The 17,074-nt window shown below is 42.6% G+C and overlaps 1 protein-coding gene across 5 annotated transcripts in view; it reads left to right on the top strand.

Moving 5' to 3' along the window:
* MED8 (mediator complex subunit 8) overlaps positions 1-17,074 on the top strand; it is a 313,799-nt gene that overhangs the window by 277,447 nt on the left and 19,278 nt on the right. For 4 of the 5 annotated variants that reach the window (XM_078772159.1, XM_068111752.2, XM_068111754.2 and 1 more), the window contains exon 2: positions 8,888-9,006. The exons of the other annotated variant lie outside the window; for it this stretch is intronic. In XM_078772159.1, the coding sequence (XP_078628285.1) occupies positions 8,888-9,006 (119 nt within the window). The remainder of the gene's footprint in view (positions 1-8,887; positions 9,007-17,074) is intronic. 5 annotated transcript variants of the gene reach the window in all.

The following is a 17,074-nucleotide window of genomic DNA, read 5'->3' as shown; positions in this document are numbered from 1 at the left end:
CAGTTGGAAATGGAAGTTTTGGGAATGGGAATGAAGGGGGAATGAAGGGAGAATGAAGGGAATCTATCTTATTTCACTTGGTGCAATGGAGTGTCATTTTAATGGAAGACAAAGCCTTAACCTAATACACAGAATAAGGATATAACTATCAACAAGGGGGAAATCTATGATTGGCTGACGTGATTGTTTATGACCTAATTATGGGACGCCCTTTGACCTTTATACATAACTGGAGTAAGGAGGGTCCAGAATAAAGCAATAATAATAAAAAACACAATAAAAAAAACACAATCCTCATATCCACAACAATATATATATATATATATATATATATATATATATATATAGATAGTAGAAGATAAAAATCTTACTTTTTTTTCCACTTACTTTTTCCACATGCGAAATTTGCATTTATGTTTATTTAAATTATACAATTGACTACAAAATGTAAATGTTTCATGATATTTGTTATATTATATCACCATTATCTATCAATATTGTTGAAATGAAGATCAAATAGCTGTATGTTGAAAAAGTCAAAACTTTACATGGGGTGTTCTTACTTTTTCACTGACCACATACACGCACGTACGTTTGTGTTGTGTTGTAAATAAAAGGTGGTTTAATGATCATATTTTATTAAAGAACCATAAAAGTTGAATGCATTTTCCAATATAATGCATGAAATGTAAATATATGGCATGAGCACTTTTTAATGAAAAACAGCAGATTTCTGTTTTGGAATGCTTTCCTGCACATTCTGTGGAAACTCCATTGGGAGGTTGTTGCATGCATTCTGCAATGTTTGCCATAATATTTCTATTTATTTTTTTTAGCTTGTTTTCTTTCTGTCCAAATAATCCCAGACAGCTTGTATGATGTTATTTATGGTCAGGACTTTGATGGGGCCATTTTAATCGTCTTTTAACGGCATTAATTTGCAGTGTGTTTGGGATCATTGTCGTGCTGAAAAACAAAGTTCTCTCCAATTAGCCTCAATTCCTGGTGGGATACCCTGGTGGATTAGGATCTGCTTGCAATTGTCATCATTCATTGTTCCTTCAATTCCCAGCAAATTACACTGGTCAACAAAATTTTCAACGTTTTATGGTTCCAGTATATTTTGAGGTGATTCTAACCAACATGAACCTCTAGATTTTGATTATGATATCCAATTTTCACTAGCACATCCAGTTTTTGAGAACCAGTATACCATAGGAATACCACTTCATTTGAAATTCACAAACATCTTGTTGACCCTGAGAAGGTATTCTTACCACCACTTCATTTGAAACTTGGTTTGATGAAGAACTTTGTGAAGGCCATGGATCAAGATGGTGCTGGCTTCCACTACTTGCTAATGAAGTTCCAAGGCATTGTATCTGAGGCCAAAGTAAAGGCGGGTGTTTTCAATGGTCCTCAAATTCGTCTTGTACTCACTAATCAGGACTTTGTAACGAGACTATCTGAGTTGGAAAGCGTTGCTTGGGATAGCTTTGTGGCTCTTGCTAACAATTACCTTGGAAATTTTCGAGCACCAAATTATGAAGAGCTTGTGGACAAGATGTTGAAGAGTTACCAGGCGCTCGGTGCTCGAATGTCACTCAAGTTACATTTCTTCCATTCTCATCTGGACTTCTTTCCACAAAATCTTGGCGATGTCAGTGATGAACATGGACAAAGGTTTCATCAGGAAATTGCCATCATGGAGACTCGACATCAAGGCCGATTCAATCCAAACATGATGGGCGACTACTGTTGGACTTTACAGCGTGAAAGTGATTGCTCCTACAAACGCAAAAGTAAAGTTCAGAAGCACTTTTAATGTGATGTAAATAAAAACTTTAAGTTCATTTTTTTTTTTGTGATATTTTATAAAGTTCATATTATTTTTGGAGATTTACATTTTTTTATGTGATGTAAATAAAAACTTTAAGTTCATATTATTTTTTGTGATATTTTATAAAGTTCATATTATTTTTGAAGATTTACCTTTTTTATGTGATGTAAATAAAAACTTTAAGTTCATATTATTTTTTGTGATATTTTATAAAGTTCATATTATTTTTGGAGATTTACATTTTTTTATGTGATGTAAATAAAAACTTTAAATTCATATTATTTTTTGTGACAATAAATACTTATTGAGACTTAATCAAGGAATTTGCATGCTCTAAATATTTTTTCCACACTTATGATGTACTACGTCAAGGTTACGTGATAGCGAAATTTTAAGATCACATTCGGATTCGTGGGCACCAAATTAGTTAGAAACAGTTGAAAATAAGTCAGAACCAATTTGGCTGTTGACCAGTGCTATCAATGCTACGAGTAGAAATACATCCCCAAACTTAGACATAGCCTCCACAATGCTTCACAGTAGGTTGTACAACACATATGCAGTTGTACTTATTACCAAACCTCCTTCGGATGTACAGCCTTCTCTTTGTTCCAAAAATTTCAAACTTTGAGTCATCACTCCAAAGTATCTTATCCCTCTGATTGGCATCCCAACTCTGATGTTCTTCGGCACATTTTGGTATTTTGGCTTTGTTACCTTTACATAGAGCTTTTTGAGAGCAACTCGCAAATAGAGACCACTCTAATAAGAGACATTGTGAAAAAAGAAGAGTCCACTTTGAACCCATGATGTCCGTACCACTTCTTGCATCACTTTCGCACTTTGATATTATTTTTTCCTATTTCCTAAGGAACTTTTATTTTTTTAAAGTATTGCTCATCAGGACGAATTGATTAGATTTTGGTGAGGATAGAGATTCGGATCCTCAAAATCTTTAAGTGATTCTTCACCATTGAAAGAGCCTGGTGTTGCTTTAACCGTTAAGGTGGCTGCCTTAAAATCTTAGGGTCTTGAGTTTGAACTCCTGTCGTGCCTTTGAAATAACACCAGGTGGGTTGACTCAGCCTTTCATCCTTCTGAAGTTGGCAAACAGAGCACCGGCTTACTGGTAACGGACACAGCATCAGCAGCACAGCCACGCTTCCAGAAAAATGATGCAACCAGCAGCCAGAGGCTACCATATGAGACAACAACAACCATTGAGAGATCGGGCCAAAAACAACATATAGCATGATTTTTCAAAACGTTGTGGAGGGATTCTGACGAAAATTGGTGGACAGGTTTAGCGTGCGACAAGGACTAGTTAATCTCTTTTTTTGTGAAGATCCGGGTCAGGACCCAGATACTAGAATGTTTTAAGTGAATCTTCCGAATTGCGAGATGGGGCCAGCAACGATACATAGCATGCTATCTCAAAAATGTACTAGGTGTATGAGTTGGTTAGGTGACGAGAACAAGCTGATTATATTTTGGTTTAGGTCCGGATGCAGATCAGGCAGTGGGATACGAAACATGAACTGTTCATCCTGCCGGAGGTATGCGGTCCACCGAGTGATGTTCTAGTTATGCTTCTGTATTGTTGCTTGAATACCACATCTTGAAATACCTATTTTGTGGGATATTTTTCTCTAGGAATTATCTTCTTGGTGTAAAACGATTATTTTTAGTCTCAAGTTTGATATCTTGGCCATGGTGTGGGTTTATATTACCTACCGGAGAGAAATGATAAATTTGTGAAAAAAAAATGTGCTGGCCTCAGAGTTGTGGATTATTTGGACAGGTTGAAAAATAACCCAAAATCAAGAGATTAATTATGGGAGACGTTGCAGAATGCATGAAAAAATCCTCCAATGGAATTTCTCCAGTAATTACAGGAAAGCATCCAAAACGGATATCAGCTGTTTTTGCATGAAAAAGCCAGTCACACTAAATATTTAAATTTCATGCATTAATATTGTAAAATACAATTCTTTTTTTTTTTCTTGAATAAAGTATGATCATTATAACTCCTTATTGTTGATTACAATATGCCCCAATGTTGCAATAAAAATGTTTATTTTCAAGGTGGTTTAAGACGTGTGCCCAGTTATTCATTCATTCATTCATATATATATATATATATATATATATATATATATATATATATATATATATATATATATATATATATATATATATATATATATATATTAGTTAGTGCTGGGCGATAATCGCGATGGAACGATAATCGTGCTTTAGATTTGCTGTTTCGATAACAATAATGGAAATTAATTATGACGATAGTTGCTGCGCATGCGCAGTAGGTAAATCACACCTTGAACTCCAGTATTGACTGCTTTGAGCGGTTTGTGTGATTAGTTTCTCTCAAAATATATACCCGTATTAAATACAGCTCTATAAAATAAAGCAGGTGACATAATCTGGAATGTATATTCTCCAAGATGTAATTTAAATGATATATCATTGAACAATAAACGTTAAAACAAGCAACAACTAATCAAGGCGCCAAAACTGCTGCCGATGTCGAAATGGCAGATCTGTTTGAGTTTGCTTTGGCAACGAAGTTAAGCAATCAAGGCGACATCATGTCAAAAATCGAGAAAGTCAGCGTACTCTCTGTGTAGAGTTTTGGTTCTGAGGACAAGGACAAGCAGGTAATCGCGTCTTCAGGTAATAAACAAGCAGGTAATAAATCTTCTCTCCTCTCACAATTCTCATTGGACTGAATGGAGCGAGAAAGACGGTGTCATGCGTTTCCTTTATTTATTTGTGTATTACATTTTTGGCACAATATGGGATTGCTTGGCATTTATTATTCGTGAAGTTCAACATCAAACGGTGTAATCTTAAATGCCCGAAGAGTGAAGATCGTCATATATGACTTTCTTCACAAATGGTGTGTTATTTTAGCAAGCTGCTTGCTTGGTGTGTTCCATTAGCAAGCAGCCTGCTTGCCTGCAGGCTGTTTGTTTCTGAAGTTAAAAAAAACTGTTTAAAACACTGTTAAAAAAAACTGTTTCTAAACACGTCATAGATGGCACAAACAACAGGCATGAATAACTAATTTAACGTGTTAGATAAGGTGGTGTCAAAGATGCTGCATCAATGGCGGTAAACTTCTGAGAAAAGTGTTCTTTTTTTCTCCAACCTGTAAAATATTTATTTTATTTCAATTTAATTATATATTGAACACTGTGGAACACAAATCACCTTTTTGGAACTTTCAAACCTCTTCCATTGTGCAGTACTCGGCCCAAATATTACGGCATTTTACCTCATCACGACCAATTAAATTTGCCGCTCGCAGACCCCGCCAATGTCCTTGTTTCTCAAGATTGCATGGGGTACGGTGTTCTATGAACTCTCTCGTTTAAGGGATGTGCATGCTACATTTAAGGTAATGGTTACCTCCACCACCGAAGGTGGATGGGGTTATGTTTTCACCCCTGTCTGTCTGTTTGTTCGCCTGTTTGTTTGTCTGTCTGTGAACAAGGTATCTCAAAGATTTGTAGACGGATTTGGATGAAATTTGGCAGAGCCGTACTGTATGTGACAAGGATGAAATGATTAGATTTTGGTGAATATCCCTATTCGGATCTGGCTCGTAGAATTTTTCTAAGTGATTCTTCACCATTAGGAGATCGGGCCAAAAACGATATGCAGCAGGATATCTCAAAAAGTTGTGGACGGAGTTGGACGAAACTTGGTGGAGAGGTTGGGGGTGTGACAAGGACGATTCGTTTCGATTTTGGTGAAGATCTGAATATGGATTCTGATACGAGAATTATTTAATTTTCAGGTGATTGTTTACCAAGTTGAGAGATCGGGCGAAAAGTGATATATAACATGATATCTAAAACAGTTATGGATGAGTTATGACTAAACTTGGTGAACGAATTGGTTAGGTGACGAACAAGCCGATTAGATTTATTTTGGTTCAAGTCCGAATCCAGATCTGGCCTATCAGTGGGATACAAAACATAAACTGTTCAGGCTGGCGGAGGTATGTGCTCTACTGAGTGCCGTTCAGGTTAATATAAGTGTTAGTACATGCATAGAAGATTAGCCAATTGACAACATTTAACAGGTGTCGATATGAAACAGACATGACTGCCCAAGTGGCTTTCTATTGCGTCTGAGGTTATTTGTATGTGCTAGTATGAATTGTATTAAAATAGGACAGGTTTGAGCAGTGTACGGTGAATTGATGTTCATTTTGTGCAAAAGAAGGCATGATCTGCAATGTTATCTCAACCGCCTACATTACACAGAAATTGTGTGTTCTAATTTTCCAATTACCAACCCTCTCATCCAATAGCCCGGCAGAGGCTGTTGTAAACATTCTGTGCGTCATTGAGTGATGTGTCTGTGAGTCTGTACACAGATGAACTTTAAATGTAGCCCCCCTTTACCTCCCTCCCCTCACAAATGTATGATACTGATTACCAAGTCAAATGCCCTGGTGAGGCTCTGCATTATGAAATGTTCTGTCTTGTTGAATTTAAAGAGTGGCAGAGGGTTACCCTTTTTAGTAACCCTCTCTGGCTGGATTGTTTCATCATCATTCAATAACCACATTGTTGGTGTGACAGTTGAAATGTCCTTGTTTCAACTCTTTTTGAGGACCTCATAGAGGATTTGTGTTCCAGTGTTCAAGTATGTAATTCAATTGTAAAATAACATAAATATACAACAATGTCGCCGCAACATTGGGTGATATTTTGAAACTCTACTTCCTGTACTAACGGCTTTGTTTCAGAAATGAAGTTGCGAGGGGAAAAAGGAATGTTGCGTGCTTTTCTTTTGCCAGCATATATTGATTTCTGTAATGAATTGCACTTAAGATTTGATATTCTTGTCTCATATTCTGAGATTTGTCCTTAAGATGCTTATCTACTCTTTTTAGCATTGCTTGTGCTTCTTTGAGCTGGCCTTTTCATTGCTGGTTATTGACACCTCATGTCCAATAGCAAGTTCAGAACTGAGTGTTGATGCGGAGCAGTCCACAAGGCTCTGCTGCTCTCACATCGCGTGCAAGTTTGAGGCCTCTTTGTTTTTGTTTCTTTGTTTTCACCCATAAAGTGCTGCATTTACTGGTTAGTAGCCCAGAAATGCTTTTTGTCATTGGCTTTTCTCCACCAATTAGAAGCAAGCTTTCATAAGTTTCCATGGGTATTATATATTATAAGAAAGGTCATGATTCATTATTTGGATTGATGTCAGTTTAAACTCATTTGCATAAAGAAATTGTGGCGAGAACATGCCCATCCATATAATGACCATATTTGGTAGGGCCATGATCGTGGCTGGTCAACCTGTGCGTGTCGGCCATGATTGTGGCCTGACGTGCTTTTTATGGGTTATATACCACTCCACCGGTCGAGCTCCCTCTGATCTCTCAGCCCTCCAAATCTCCTCATCAAATCCAGGATGCACACATTCTTCCGTAAACTCCAAAAAACAAAGCTTACATCCCACCACAACTCTTTTGTTCCTCTTTTCTCGTATTTGTGGAACCGCATTTTGGAGACTGTTCAATCCCAATAGTCTGTGCAGGGTTTCAAGCAAGCCATGCACCACCATCTCATGCCATCCCCCATCGTTATGTGCATTCGTTTCTACCCCAGTACCAAACCTCACCCAATCCTCTTACTTGCAGGTTACTGTGTTTCCTCCCCTACCATCTCTCTTCTTGTCTTTTTCATTAAAAAACAAACTAGAGCAATGCGACTGAGTTGCCAATTTACCTCCACTTAGTCCCTGCCCGTGACAATGGGCAGATGCTCTCGTTGACTGTCCTAAAAAGAAAGTTTGATTTAAATCCCTTCAACTGTTCTCAAGTATCACATTTTTACCAGACATGACAAATGGTTTCTGAGAACGTTTTTTAAAAAATATCAGCTTCAAGCTAATATGGCTGTCAAACCACGTGACATATGACATCAAACATGTACGCACTGCATGTGTATGGGTAAGGGAGCACGTTTGTGAAGTTTCGTGTTGATCGGATAAGGTTCGTTTTTCTATCCAAGATGTCTGCCATTCCACGTGATCTACGACGTTATCATTTTCAAACTATATGCAGCAATGGTGTTCGATAACATTTGTATAGTTTCACATCGATAGGGCAAGCAGTTTTTGAGATATAGTTATTTAATATTTTCCTTCAATCCAATATGGCTGTCACCATGTGACCAATGACGTTTTCGTGATCAAATTTTAATGGCCATGCCTAGTCGATGACGCACATAAAGTTTGAGTTGATCGCTTTGGGTTTGGGAGAAGATGTATTTTTTTAAGGTTTGAGGTTAAAACCAATATGGCTGCCAAACCATGTAACCTTTGATGTCATAAATTTAATATTTCAATACAAATGGGTCATAGATCATGTGCATGCAATTTCAGATTTTTAGGATAAAGCATTCGATTAAATCATTAAAGCATTTATGGCTGGTATACCACTTCACTGATCATGTCATCATGAGCATGCTTTTGTTCCACTTTGGGAGTACTTTACAATGTGCCAGGTTTCAAATTTTTCTATTCTGTGTTTTCTGAGAAATAATTTTTTATTTTTTATTGTTTCATCTGAGATGGCTGCCATACCACGTGACCTATGACGTCACAATTATCATAAAAACATTCCGCATGGGTGTCACTCGTACCCTGAAAGTTTCGCCTCATTCGGACATGTGGTTTCTGAGAAAAACTCGGTTTAGCCCGTACGGGTGGATGGACGGACGTATGTGTGGATGGCCAACCTGGAAACATAACACCTTCGGGCGCAGAGGCATAAAATTGTTCGCTCATTCCCTTGCTTCTTGTGTGCTGCTGGGGCCCCACTTTCACTAAGTTGCATTTTTGCCCTCTGTCTCCTGGTTGTGCCATTGGCCTTGATTTTGCAACATTTTGGATGCTTCTAAATTGACTCTGGTCGGTGGAGAAAATGACATGAGAATCCTGCGAGCGCAAACTTACTTGTAGACAGACATGCAACATGACATTGCTTGTAACCCTGTTTTGCAGCGAGAGGAGAAGATTTTAGATGCATCACTTGAAGCGATTTTCCAGCGAGTTGCTGATTTCAAGAACTCATTGGAGACTTTTGTGAAAAAGCTGGAGTTTGACCATGAGCACCTCAACTGGTTTGTTAAAAAATTGTATTTTTTATATTTGGGGCTGTTAGGGTAGCCGAGAGGGATGGATGTACACTCGCCCCTGAGCTTTCTAGCCTGGGATTGAAGGTCAACACAGCTTTAAACTGCCATTATGGTGTTTCACAGGTGGGCGATTCATCAGTACGTGTGCTGTCCCGTTGGATGAACGTTAAACTCGCGTCCCTTCTGCTGACAAAATTTGGTGAACGTTAACGATCCCATGGTGTCCATCGCGAAGCGGAGGCGAGCTATCGCTGGCACCCTGAACAAATTTTAAATTCCTGCCTTGACCTACAGGGGGCACTGCATCGACAGCACAGCCATGGATTCCACTCTATAATGTTTAGTTCTTCCACAAGTATTTATTGCCCTTGTCCACAGCCTACTCTTGTATTCGTGCTCTTTCAAGATAGGTTGAACCTATTTGGATTTCCGACGAAAGGTCCCAATATAGTCCATTCAGGAATTGCCCAAACTTGTATTTGTTTTTCATGAACCGTGAATATCAACAGGCAGTGTGAATAGTCCTGGAACAGTCTGATTGCATCATGTCCCAAGGGACAATTAACAATATCGACCAAACGACGATGATCACACCTGTCACAGAGTGGATAGCTCCATTAATATAATTACAATCACTTTTTACGGCGTAGCCGATAGGGCAAAGCAGTCTAGAACAGTGTTTGTATGTATGTATGTTTGTATGTATGTATGTATGCATGTACGTATGTCCCCTCAAACGTATGCCAATCAGAGCTGAGGATCTGGTCACATGACAGGGTGATGTGATTACGTCTGATGTCATTACGGCGTACAACGGCTGACTCTCCACACTCCGACATTTTGATTTGCATGCCGTTAATGCCGAACATATCGCCGAACCTGTCATATATCACAATCGCCATGCTCTACCTTCACGTTTTTCATTCAGTGTGAAACGCAAACAAACCGATTGGTAAAATGATCATCAAATATCGAAAGAATAGTCATCTTCAATATATTAAAGTAGCGGCAGTTTTGTGTCTGGTCGTCACGCTACGTCATTACATCTGTGATGTCATTACGACGGCTGACTCCACCGACCAACATTTTAATTTACTAGTCCACCCGCTCACTACGGGAGTGGCAGAAAGGGTCATTCCTTTTTGGGGTATATAGATTACAGTCGATCTATGGTCGGGTCTAAAGAACATTGGGTGTGTGTTCATTTACCAAGTTTCTTGTGGAGAGATCGCCAAGTGGTTTAAGCATTCGAGCAAGCACTCCATTCAAAACCCTTAAGGAACGACTGGCTTGGCAAGCGCTCGCTAGCTGCTTGGTAAATGAGCACACCCCGGGCTTCCTCCCTTTCAGTTTCGTGTTAAACAGCAGGAAAAGTGGGTTTTATTGGTGGTTTTCAAAACAAAACCTTAATTGTAGGGTTTCAAAAGGCTGCTACGAAAAACGCCACTTTTGTGGCAGGAAGGGTCATGTTATTTACCCAACCCTTGTGGGGAATATAGATTTCAGTAGATCTTCGCTCAGTTCTGTAAGTGAAGCTTACCTCAGGGATGTCGGGATTCCTCCAAATTTCTTTGTTTAATGTTGTAAACAGCATTAGCGACTGTTTGAAAAGCTAATCATACGTGTTTGTGGTTTATAATATTGTTGCGGATATGGGATTTGCATCCATCCATATCCGCTTGTAAATATTCCCCTATTTCCTCAATACTTCCCAACTCTCCCCAATCCCCCATTCCCTAGTCCCATTTTCTGTAAACAACACTCTGTAGACCCGACCTCCCCCTATTTCCCCCATTAAATGTCGCACCCAGGTTCACCGCATCTCATGTAAGACAACTATAGGACATCTTGCTAGTTATTCTTAGTCTATGTCAGTTAAGGATTCGTTTCCATTAATTCTGACCCTTCGTTGCACCAGAATGTGATTGTATGGCACCGTTAGGAAGTTTAGGACCTCCCAATACCTCCCCGCAGCTCTTCCTTACAGTTCAGCAACAACAACAACAACAACGAGCGAAGGGAGTGCGCGTCCTCACTCCGGCTTGGTTGGTAGGGGTGATGGGAGGGCACCAGGCCTTCCCAACGAGCCGCCATCGAACATGTGCTCGACGGGGTTACCAAACAGGGGCTCCCTGTCAGCTCCTCGTCAAGGGCGGAGCCCGGTAACCCCCGCACCCAATGGAAGCGGCGGACCGGCCCCAGTGGGGCGGAACCAACCAGCCGAGGGCGTGTCACTCCCCGCTGAGCATGCGCAGTGAGAGGGAGGTGACGTCAGATGCGCGCTGAGCTTGAAGCAAGAAAGACGTCCCCTCCGAGCGCTGTGAGACCTCCCCGCATCTTCTGGACCGTGCTTTATCCTGTCCCCGAGCCAAGGTGCACCTTGTGCTATCGACCTACCTGTCCCTTCCTGCCATCGACCTACCTGTCCCTTCCTGCCATCAATCCCTGTGTAAGTCTGCCTTGTTCCGTTTGTCTGTGGTCTGTCTGGGATAAGATAAGACGGTAATTAAGTGCCCATCTCTTCTGTGTCTTTACCTCACTGCCTTGTAATCTACCCATTTTCTCCACCACTGTAATTATACCCTCCTCCGGAGGTCTTGAGAACTGTACCCCTTGCGTCGTTTCCTCTTTCCCAGTCGTCGTGTCCTTTCTCTCATTGATTTGGCATAGCGCGATTTGGCCAACGTCTGGGTGAATCGGGTGAGTTGGGGAAGAATCGGGGGAACTGTTCGGTCGCGGTAATACCAACCGCTCGGTAAATAACATCTTTAACCGCGTCCGCAACAATATTTTACAAGCCCGGCGATGCCGCTGTTAGACTTCCGGTCTTGTTTTAACAAGATCTAAGGCTCATCGTGTTGCTGCCTCCCACCTCCCCTTCTTTCCCATTCTCCCCCCCCCCCCCCCACCCCCCTTCTTCCCCACGTGACCGCAACTCCCAGACTCTGGGCAGACGCTCTAACCATTACACCACCGAATTTGGATGGAGCATGTAATTGGTTATACTAACCTAAACTCTTTCTGGTTGTACTTAATCAGCATTGGGAATATCATCAAGGATCGGAAGACTGCAAATCTTTTTCGGTGCAAATCTTTCATACCTGTATCGAAAATCGTGTTAATTCGTGTCGTCTTGAGGCCTTGTACAGTGTACACTGTACAACCTTGAGGTTTTGTTTTTCTCTCAGCGGTCTGTCGTTTGTGATCCAGTAACTTTCGTTCTCTGTTTTCCCAGTCTTTCCACCCCAAAGCCTACTTCCTTATGTAAATCTCAACTCAAAAAAACAAAAAAAAAAGACATTACCTTCTCTGTGCTCATTCGTTTATTCATTCTTATTCATTCGTTCCTTCTTCAACCACGTGTTTCTCCCCCATTTCCCCAGATAGATTGTCAAATTTCAACTCGTTATTTTATCGTCCATGCGATATTGTTTGATTATAGTTAGTTTTGGTTTGATTTTCCTGTAACTCGTAATTAATTAATCGTGTTCTGCTCCTCAGAACCTTGTAGTTGTACCCCCGTCGGTGTTTTGTTAACTTAAGCGTGTTTTGCTTGGCTCTTGGTTTTTTCCCTTCTACCCCGAACATAATACTCTGTCTAACGTTCTAAATCCCCCCCCCCCCCCCCCCCAAAAAAAACAAAAACATTTATTTTATTTTCTCCACGTGTACTGTTGTCTCATCCTGTATTTTCTGTCCAGGTGTGCTGTTCGCCCCGCCCCCATTATCTCCTTGCCATCCACCGTTTGCCCTGTTCACGTGACTCGTGGTGGTCCCTCTTGGCTCTCCCCCCGTTGGTATTTTTGTGCATATAAGATTGTTCACGGTTCTGTTTAAATATTATTTAAATATGTTTAACCTTTCCCCTTCTGTGTTTTATTCAGTGGTATATTACAATACGCTGTTTTTCTTCCCATTTAAAAGGCTTTTCTCAATTTCCTCTCCAACTCATTCCACTTCAAAAAAAAGAAATTCAATATCTTATACGTCTCCCTCACTACATGGTCTAAATTCACATTCATTCCATCCCTCCATTGTTCTGAATCGGATTGCTAACTTGAAAATCACAACAAACCCAATTTGTTATCAATGTTCGTCTTTCATTAATCATCCACTTTCTAAACTCCCCTCTTGCCCCTCCCATCCAAATCCCCCCCCCTTGCACCTACACTCCTAAACTACCCCCTTGCCCCTCCTATCTTAAACTCCCCCCTTGCCCCTCCACTCCTGAACTCCCCCCTTGCCCTTCCCCTCCTAAACTCCCCCTTTGCCCCTCCCCTCCTAATCCCCCCCCTTGCCCCTCCACTCCTGATCTCCCCCCTTGCCCTTCCCCTCCTAAACTCCCCCCTTGCCCCTCCCCTCCAAATCCCCCCCCTTGCCCCTACACTCCTAAACTCCCCCCTTGCCCCTCCACTTCTAAACTTCCCCCTTGCCCCTCCCCTCCTAAACTCCCCCCTCACTCCTCCCCTTCAAAACTCCCCCCCAATCCCTCCCATTCAATTCTCCCCCCATACCATTCCTCTCCAATTCTCCCTCCTCCCCCCTCCTCCTCCAAGCTGCCTCCTCCCCACCTCATCTCCCTTCTATCTCATACCTCCACCCCCTCAAACCTTCTACTTTCCTCTGCCCCCCCTCAAACAACCCCTCACTGTGCCTCATCCCTTCACCATCAAACCTTTCATCCTCCTCATCCTTCCCTTTCTTGGAACTCTTCTGCAACATCTGACACACTATCAACTGCTCTCCCTACCTCCCCCTCTCATCCTTCATCTTACCCTACTCCTCCCCTCCCCTGTCCTGTACCCGATGCTTCCCCTCTCTCTTCATTAACGGTATGGACCTCAAACATCCAGGGCCTTCGCTCAAACCTGACTGATCTCTCCATACAGGTTGCTTCTGACAATCCAGACTTGATCTGCTTAACAGAGACTTTCCTCCTTCAAGATGTCTCTGATTCCTTAATATCTCTTCCTGGTTACTCCCTCCTCCGGTATGATAGACCTGAGCCTCGGCCTGGTGGTGGGGTGGCTATCTTTGTCAAAAACTCTCTTCCTCACTCTCCTTGCACTGCCCTCTTTCCTCCTCACCCGCAGGAGTACCTCTGGTTACGGCTTCCTCTCCGCTCCCACCTTTTGTTCATATGTGTTCTGTACCGTCCCCCAAACAGTGATGACTCCATCTACATTTCACTGTCTGACAACATGGACCAACTTCTATCCACTCATCCCAACTCTCTCTTCCTCATATGTGGTGACTTCAACTGTCATCATGCCACCTGGTTGGGTGTGGGTTCCTCTCTCACCAGTCATGGCACCTCAGCAAAGGACTTCTGTGACTCACTGGGATTGATACAATCTGTCAATTTCCCGACCTGGATCTCAGCCAATGGAGTATCTTCTCTTCTAGACCTGGTTATGACAAACTTCCCTGCTAATGTCTGCTGCTCTTCTTCTGCTCCAATCGGTTCCTCTGATCATGTGCTTGTCAAAGTGGACATCTCTCTGGCCATTCTCAGAGAGCCTCCTCAGCAATCGACGAGTCTGGCATTTCACTCAGGCCGACTGGGACGGTCTTCAAGCAGCCATCAATCGTCTGGATTGGTCTCCCATCTCCACTGCCTCTGACATCAATTCTTCCTGGGAATTCTTCCAAAGCAAACTGATCTCTCTCATGCACAGATTTATCCCATCTCGCCTTCAATTGTCTTACCCTTCCTCCCGTCCATGGTACACTGAATCTTGTGGTGAGGCAGTTGCCCTGAAACAACTTGCCTTTGCCTCTTGGAAGGCTAATCCAACTGAAGGCAATCTCAGTTCCTTCCACCAAGCTCGGAACAAGTGTGTGTCTACCCTCAGGAGTGCCAGGAAGCACTATCTCTCCTCACTCAAGAATGAACTCTCAAACCTGTCTCCTTCCTCCAAATCCTGGTGGCGTCTGGTCAAATCCGTTTCTGGTGTTTGTTCCCCCTCCATCCCCTCCCTTACCTCAAATGGCCACACAGTTGACATCGCACGTGACAAAGCCAAATGCCTCAACTCTGTGTTCGCCTCAAAATCCTTAGTCCCAAACCCATCTCTCTCTGTTCCCACCTTTCCCAGTCGAACCCAACTGCTCCTGGACTCTGTGTCCTTCTCTCCTGATAAGGTGGAGGAGTTTTTGTCAAACCTCGACTCTGATTCTGTAACTGGACCAGACGGCATCAGCCCACGGGTCCTAAAATCCTGCTCTGCCGCTCTATCTCACCCTCTCTCTGTTCTTTTCACCCTATCTTTTGCTCAAGGTCATCTGCCAGCATCCTGGAAATCAGCTAACATTACCGCTTTACACAAAAAAGGTGCAAAAACAGATCCTTGCAACTACAGACCAATCAGCCTGCTCCCAATTATCAGCAAAGTCATGGAATCCATCATTGCTTCGGATATGAAATCTTTCCTCTTCTCCAATGGCTTGATCTCTGATCATCAATTTGGTTTCAGACCAGGTCACTCTACTCTGGACATGCTGCTTCTGCTGTCTCAACAATGGATGGAGGTCCTCAATGCCAAACAGGAAATCAGAGCTGTCTCCCTTGACATATCACGGGCCTTTGATACGGTCTGGCACCCAGCTCTGCTCACCAAACTCTCCTCCTATGGTATCCATGGAAATCTCCATGCATGGCTTGCGGACTTCCTCTCTGGTCGTAGTCAACGTGTGGCCCTGAATGGATTTCTCTCATCTCCCCTTCCTGTTCAGGCTGGAGTTCCCCAAGGAAGTGTGCTGGGCCCTGTGCTTTTTCTGGTCTTTATCAATGATCTCTCCGACTCTCTGGAAAATCCTCTCTATCTCTTTGCTGATGACTCCACTCTCTGCCGCTCCATGCCTCTTCCCTCAGATCGGCAGTCTGCAGCCTCCTCATTCTCTGGAGACCTGGACAAAATCACAGACTGGTCAAACAAGTGGAACATGTCTTTCAATCCTGACAAATCTCACTCTCTTACTATGTCTCTCCGAAAAGATCGACTGGACAACCCTCCCATCTACTTTCTCAACAATCATCTCCAAGAAGTTCTGTCGCTCAAGCTTTTGGGTCTCACTATCTGCCATGATCTTTCTTGGGAAAACCACATTTCCAAGCTGGCCTCCAAAGCCAGTCGCCGACTGGGCATCCTCCGTCGTGCGAAGTCCTTCCTCGGCACACCTGAGCTCCTCACCACATACAAGGCTTTCATCCGCAGCTCAATGGAATACTGTTCTCCCCTATGGGCTGGTGCTCCTGCCTCACACCTGGCTCGGCTTCACGCTGTTGAATCCAAAGCTTTCAAAATCATTGGAATCTCCCGCGATGAAGCTATCTCTGAGGGCCTTTCACTCACTCACCGCAGGCAGGTAGGTGGTCTTTCTGTCTTCTACCGACTCCTCTCCGGCCTTGCTCCCCCAGCTCTCTCTGTGCTCTGTCCCCCAAATATTCCTACAGGTCGCACAAGATCTGCCAGCAACCCTCTGATGGTTAAACTGCCGAAATCTCGGCTCTCTGCTCACCTTCACTCTTTCATTCCTCTTTTCTCCCGCCTGTGGAACAAACTCCCACACTCCCTTCAATCCCTCTCCTCCCTCCAGGTCTTTAAAACAGCTGTTCACCACCATCTCTTATCTTCCCCCATCCATAACCTTGATCTTTTCTACCCCCACTAATTCACCCCAGATCCACCTTGTTTGAAATTCCAACTTCTTTCCTGGAAATCCTGGCAGTGTCCATATGTTTATACCTCTCCCCCCCCCCCCCCCCTTCACATGCCTCCCCCCCAAAGCCCTCTCCCTCCCACAGATCTCTCGATGTCTCCATGTCTCTCGGTCCCTGCTCTCAAATGTTGTGTTTGTGTCCTTCCCCCTCTCTCCCCATCTTGTCTACCGCTCCCGATGTTATTTGTTTTATGTGTCTGTTTGTCTTTCTGTGTGATTAATGTTCGCTCTTTCACGAGCCTCGATCTTGTATACAACAAAAAAAAAAACTAAAAAAAAAAAACTGCAGGTGATGCTATCCATGACCATTAATCTGTCAGATCACCAAACA

Source organism: Myxine glutinosa, chromosome 1 (genome assembly GCF_964187855.1).
Source record: "Myxine glutinosa chromosome 1, kmMyxGlut1.1, whole genome shotgun sequence".
Lineage (NCBI taxonomy): Eukaryota > Metazoa > Chordata > Myxini > Myxiniformes > Myxinidae > Myxine > Myxine glutinosa.
This window is presented reverse-complemented; position numbering and strand designations above follow the sequence as displayed.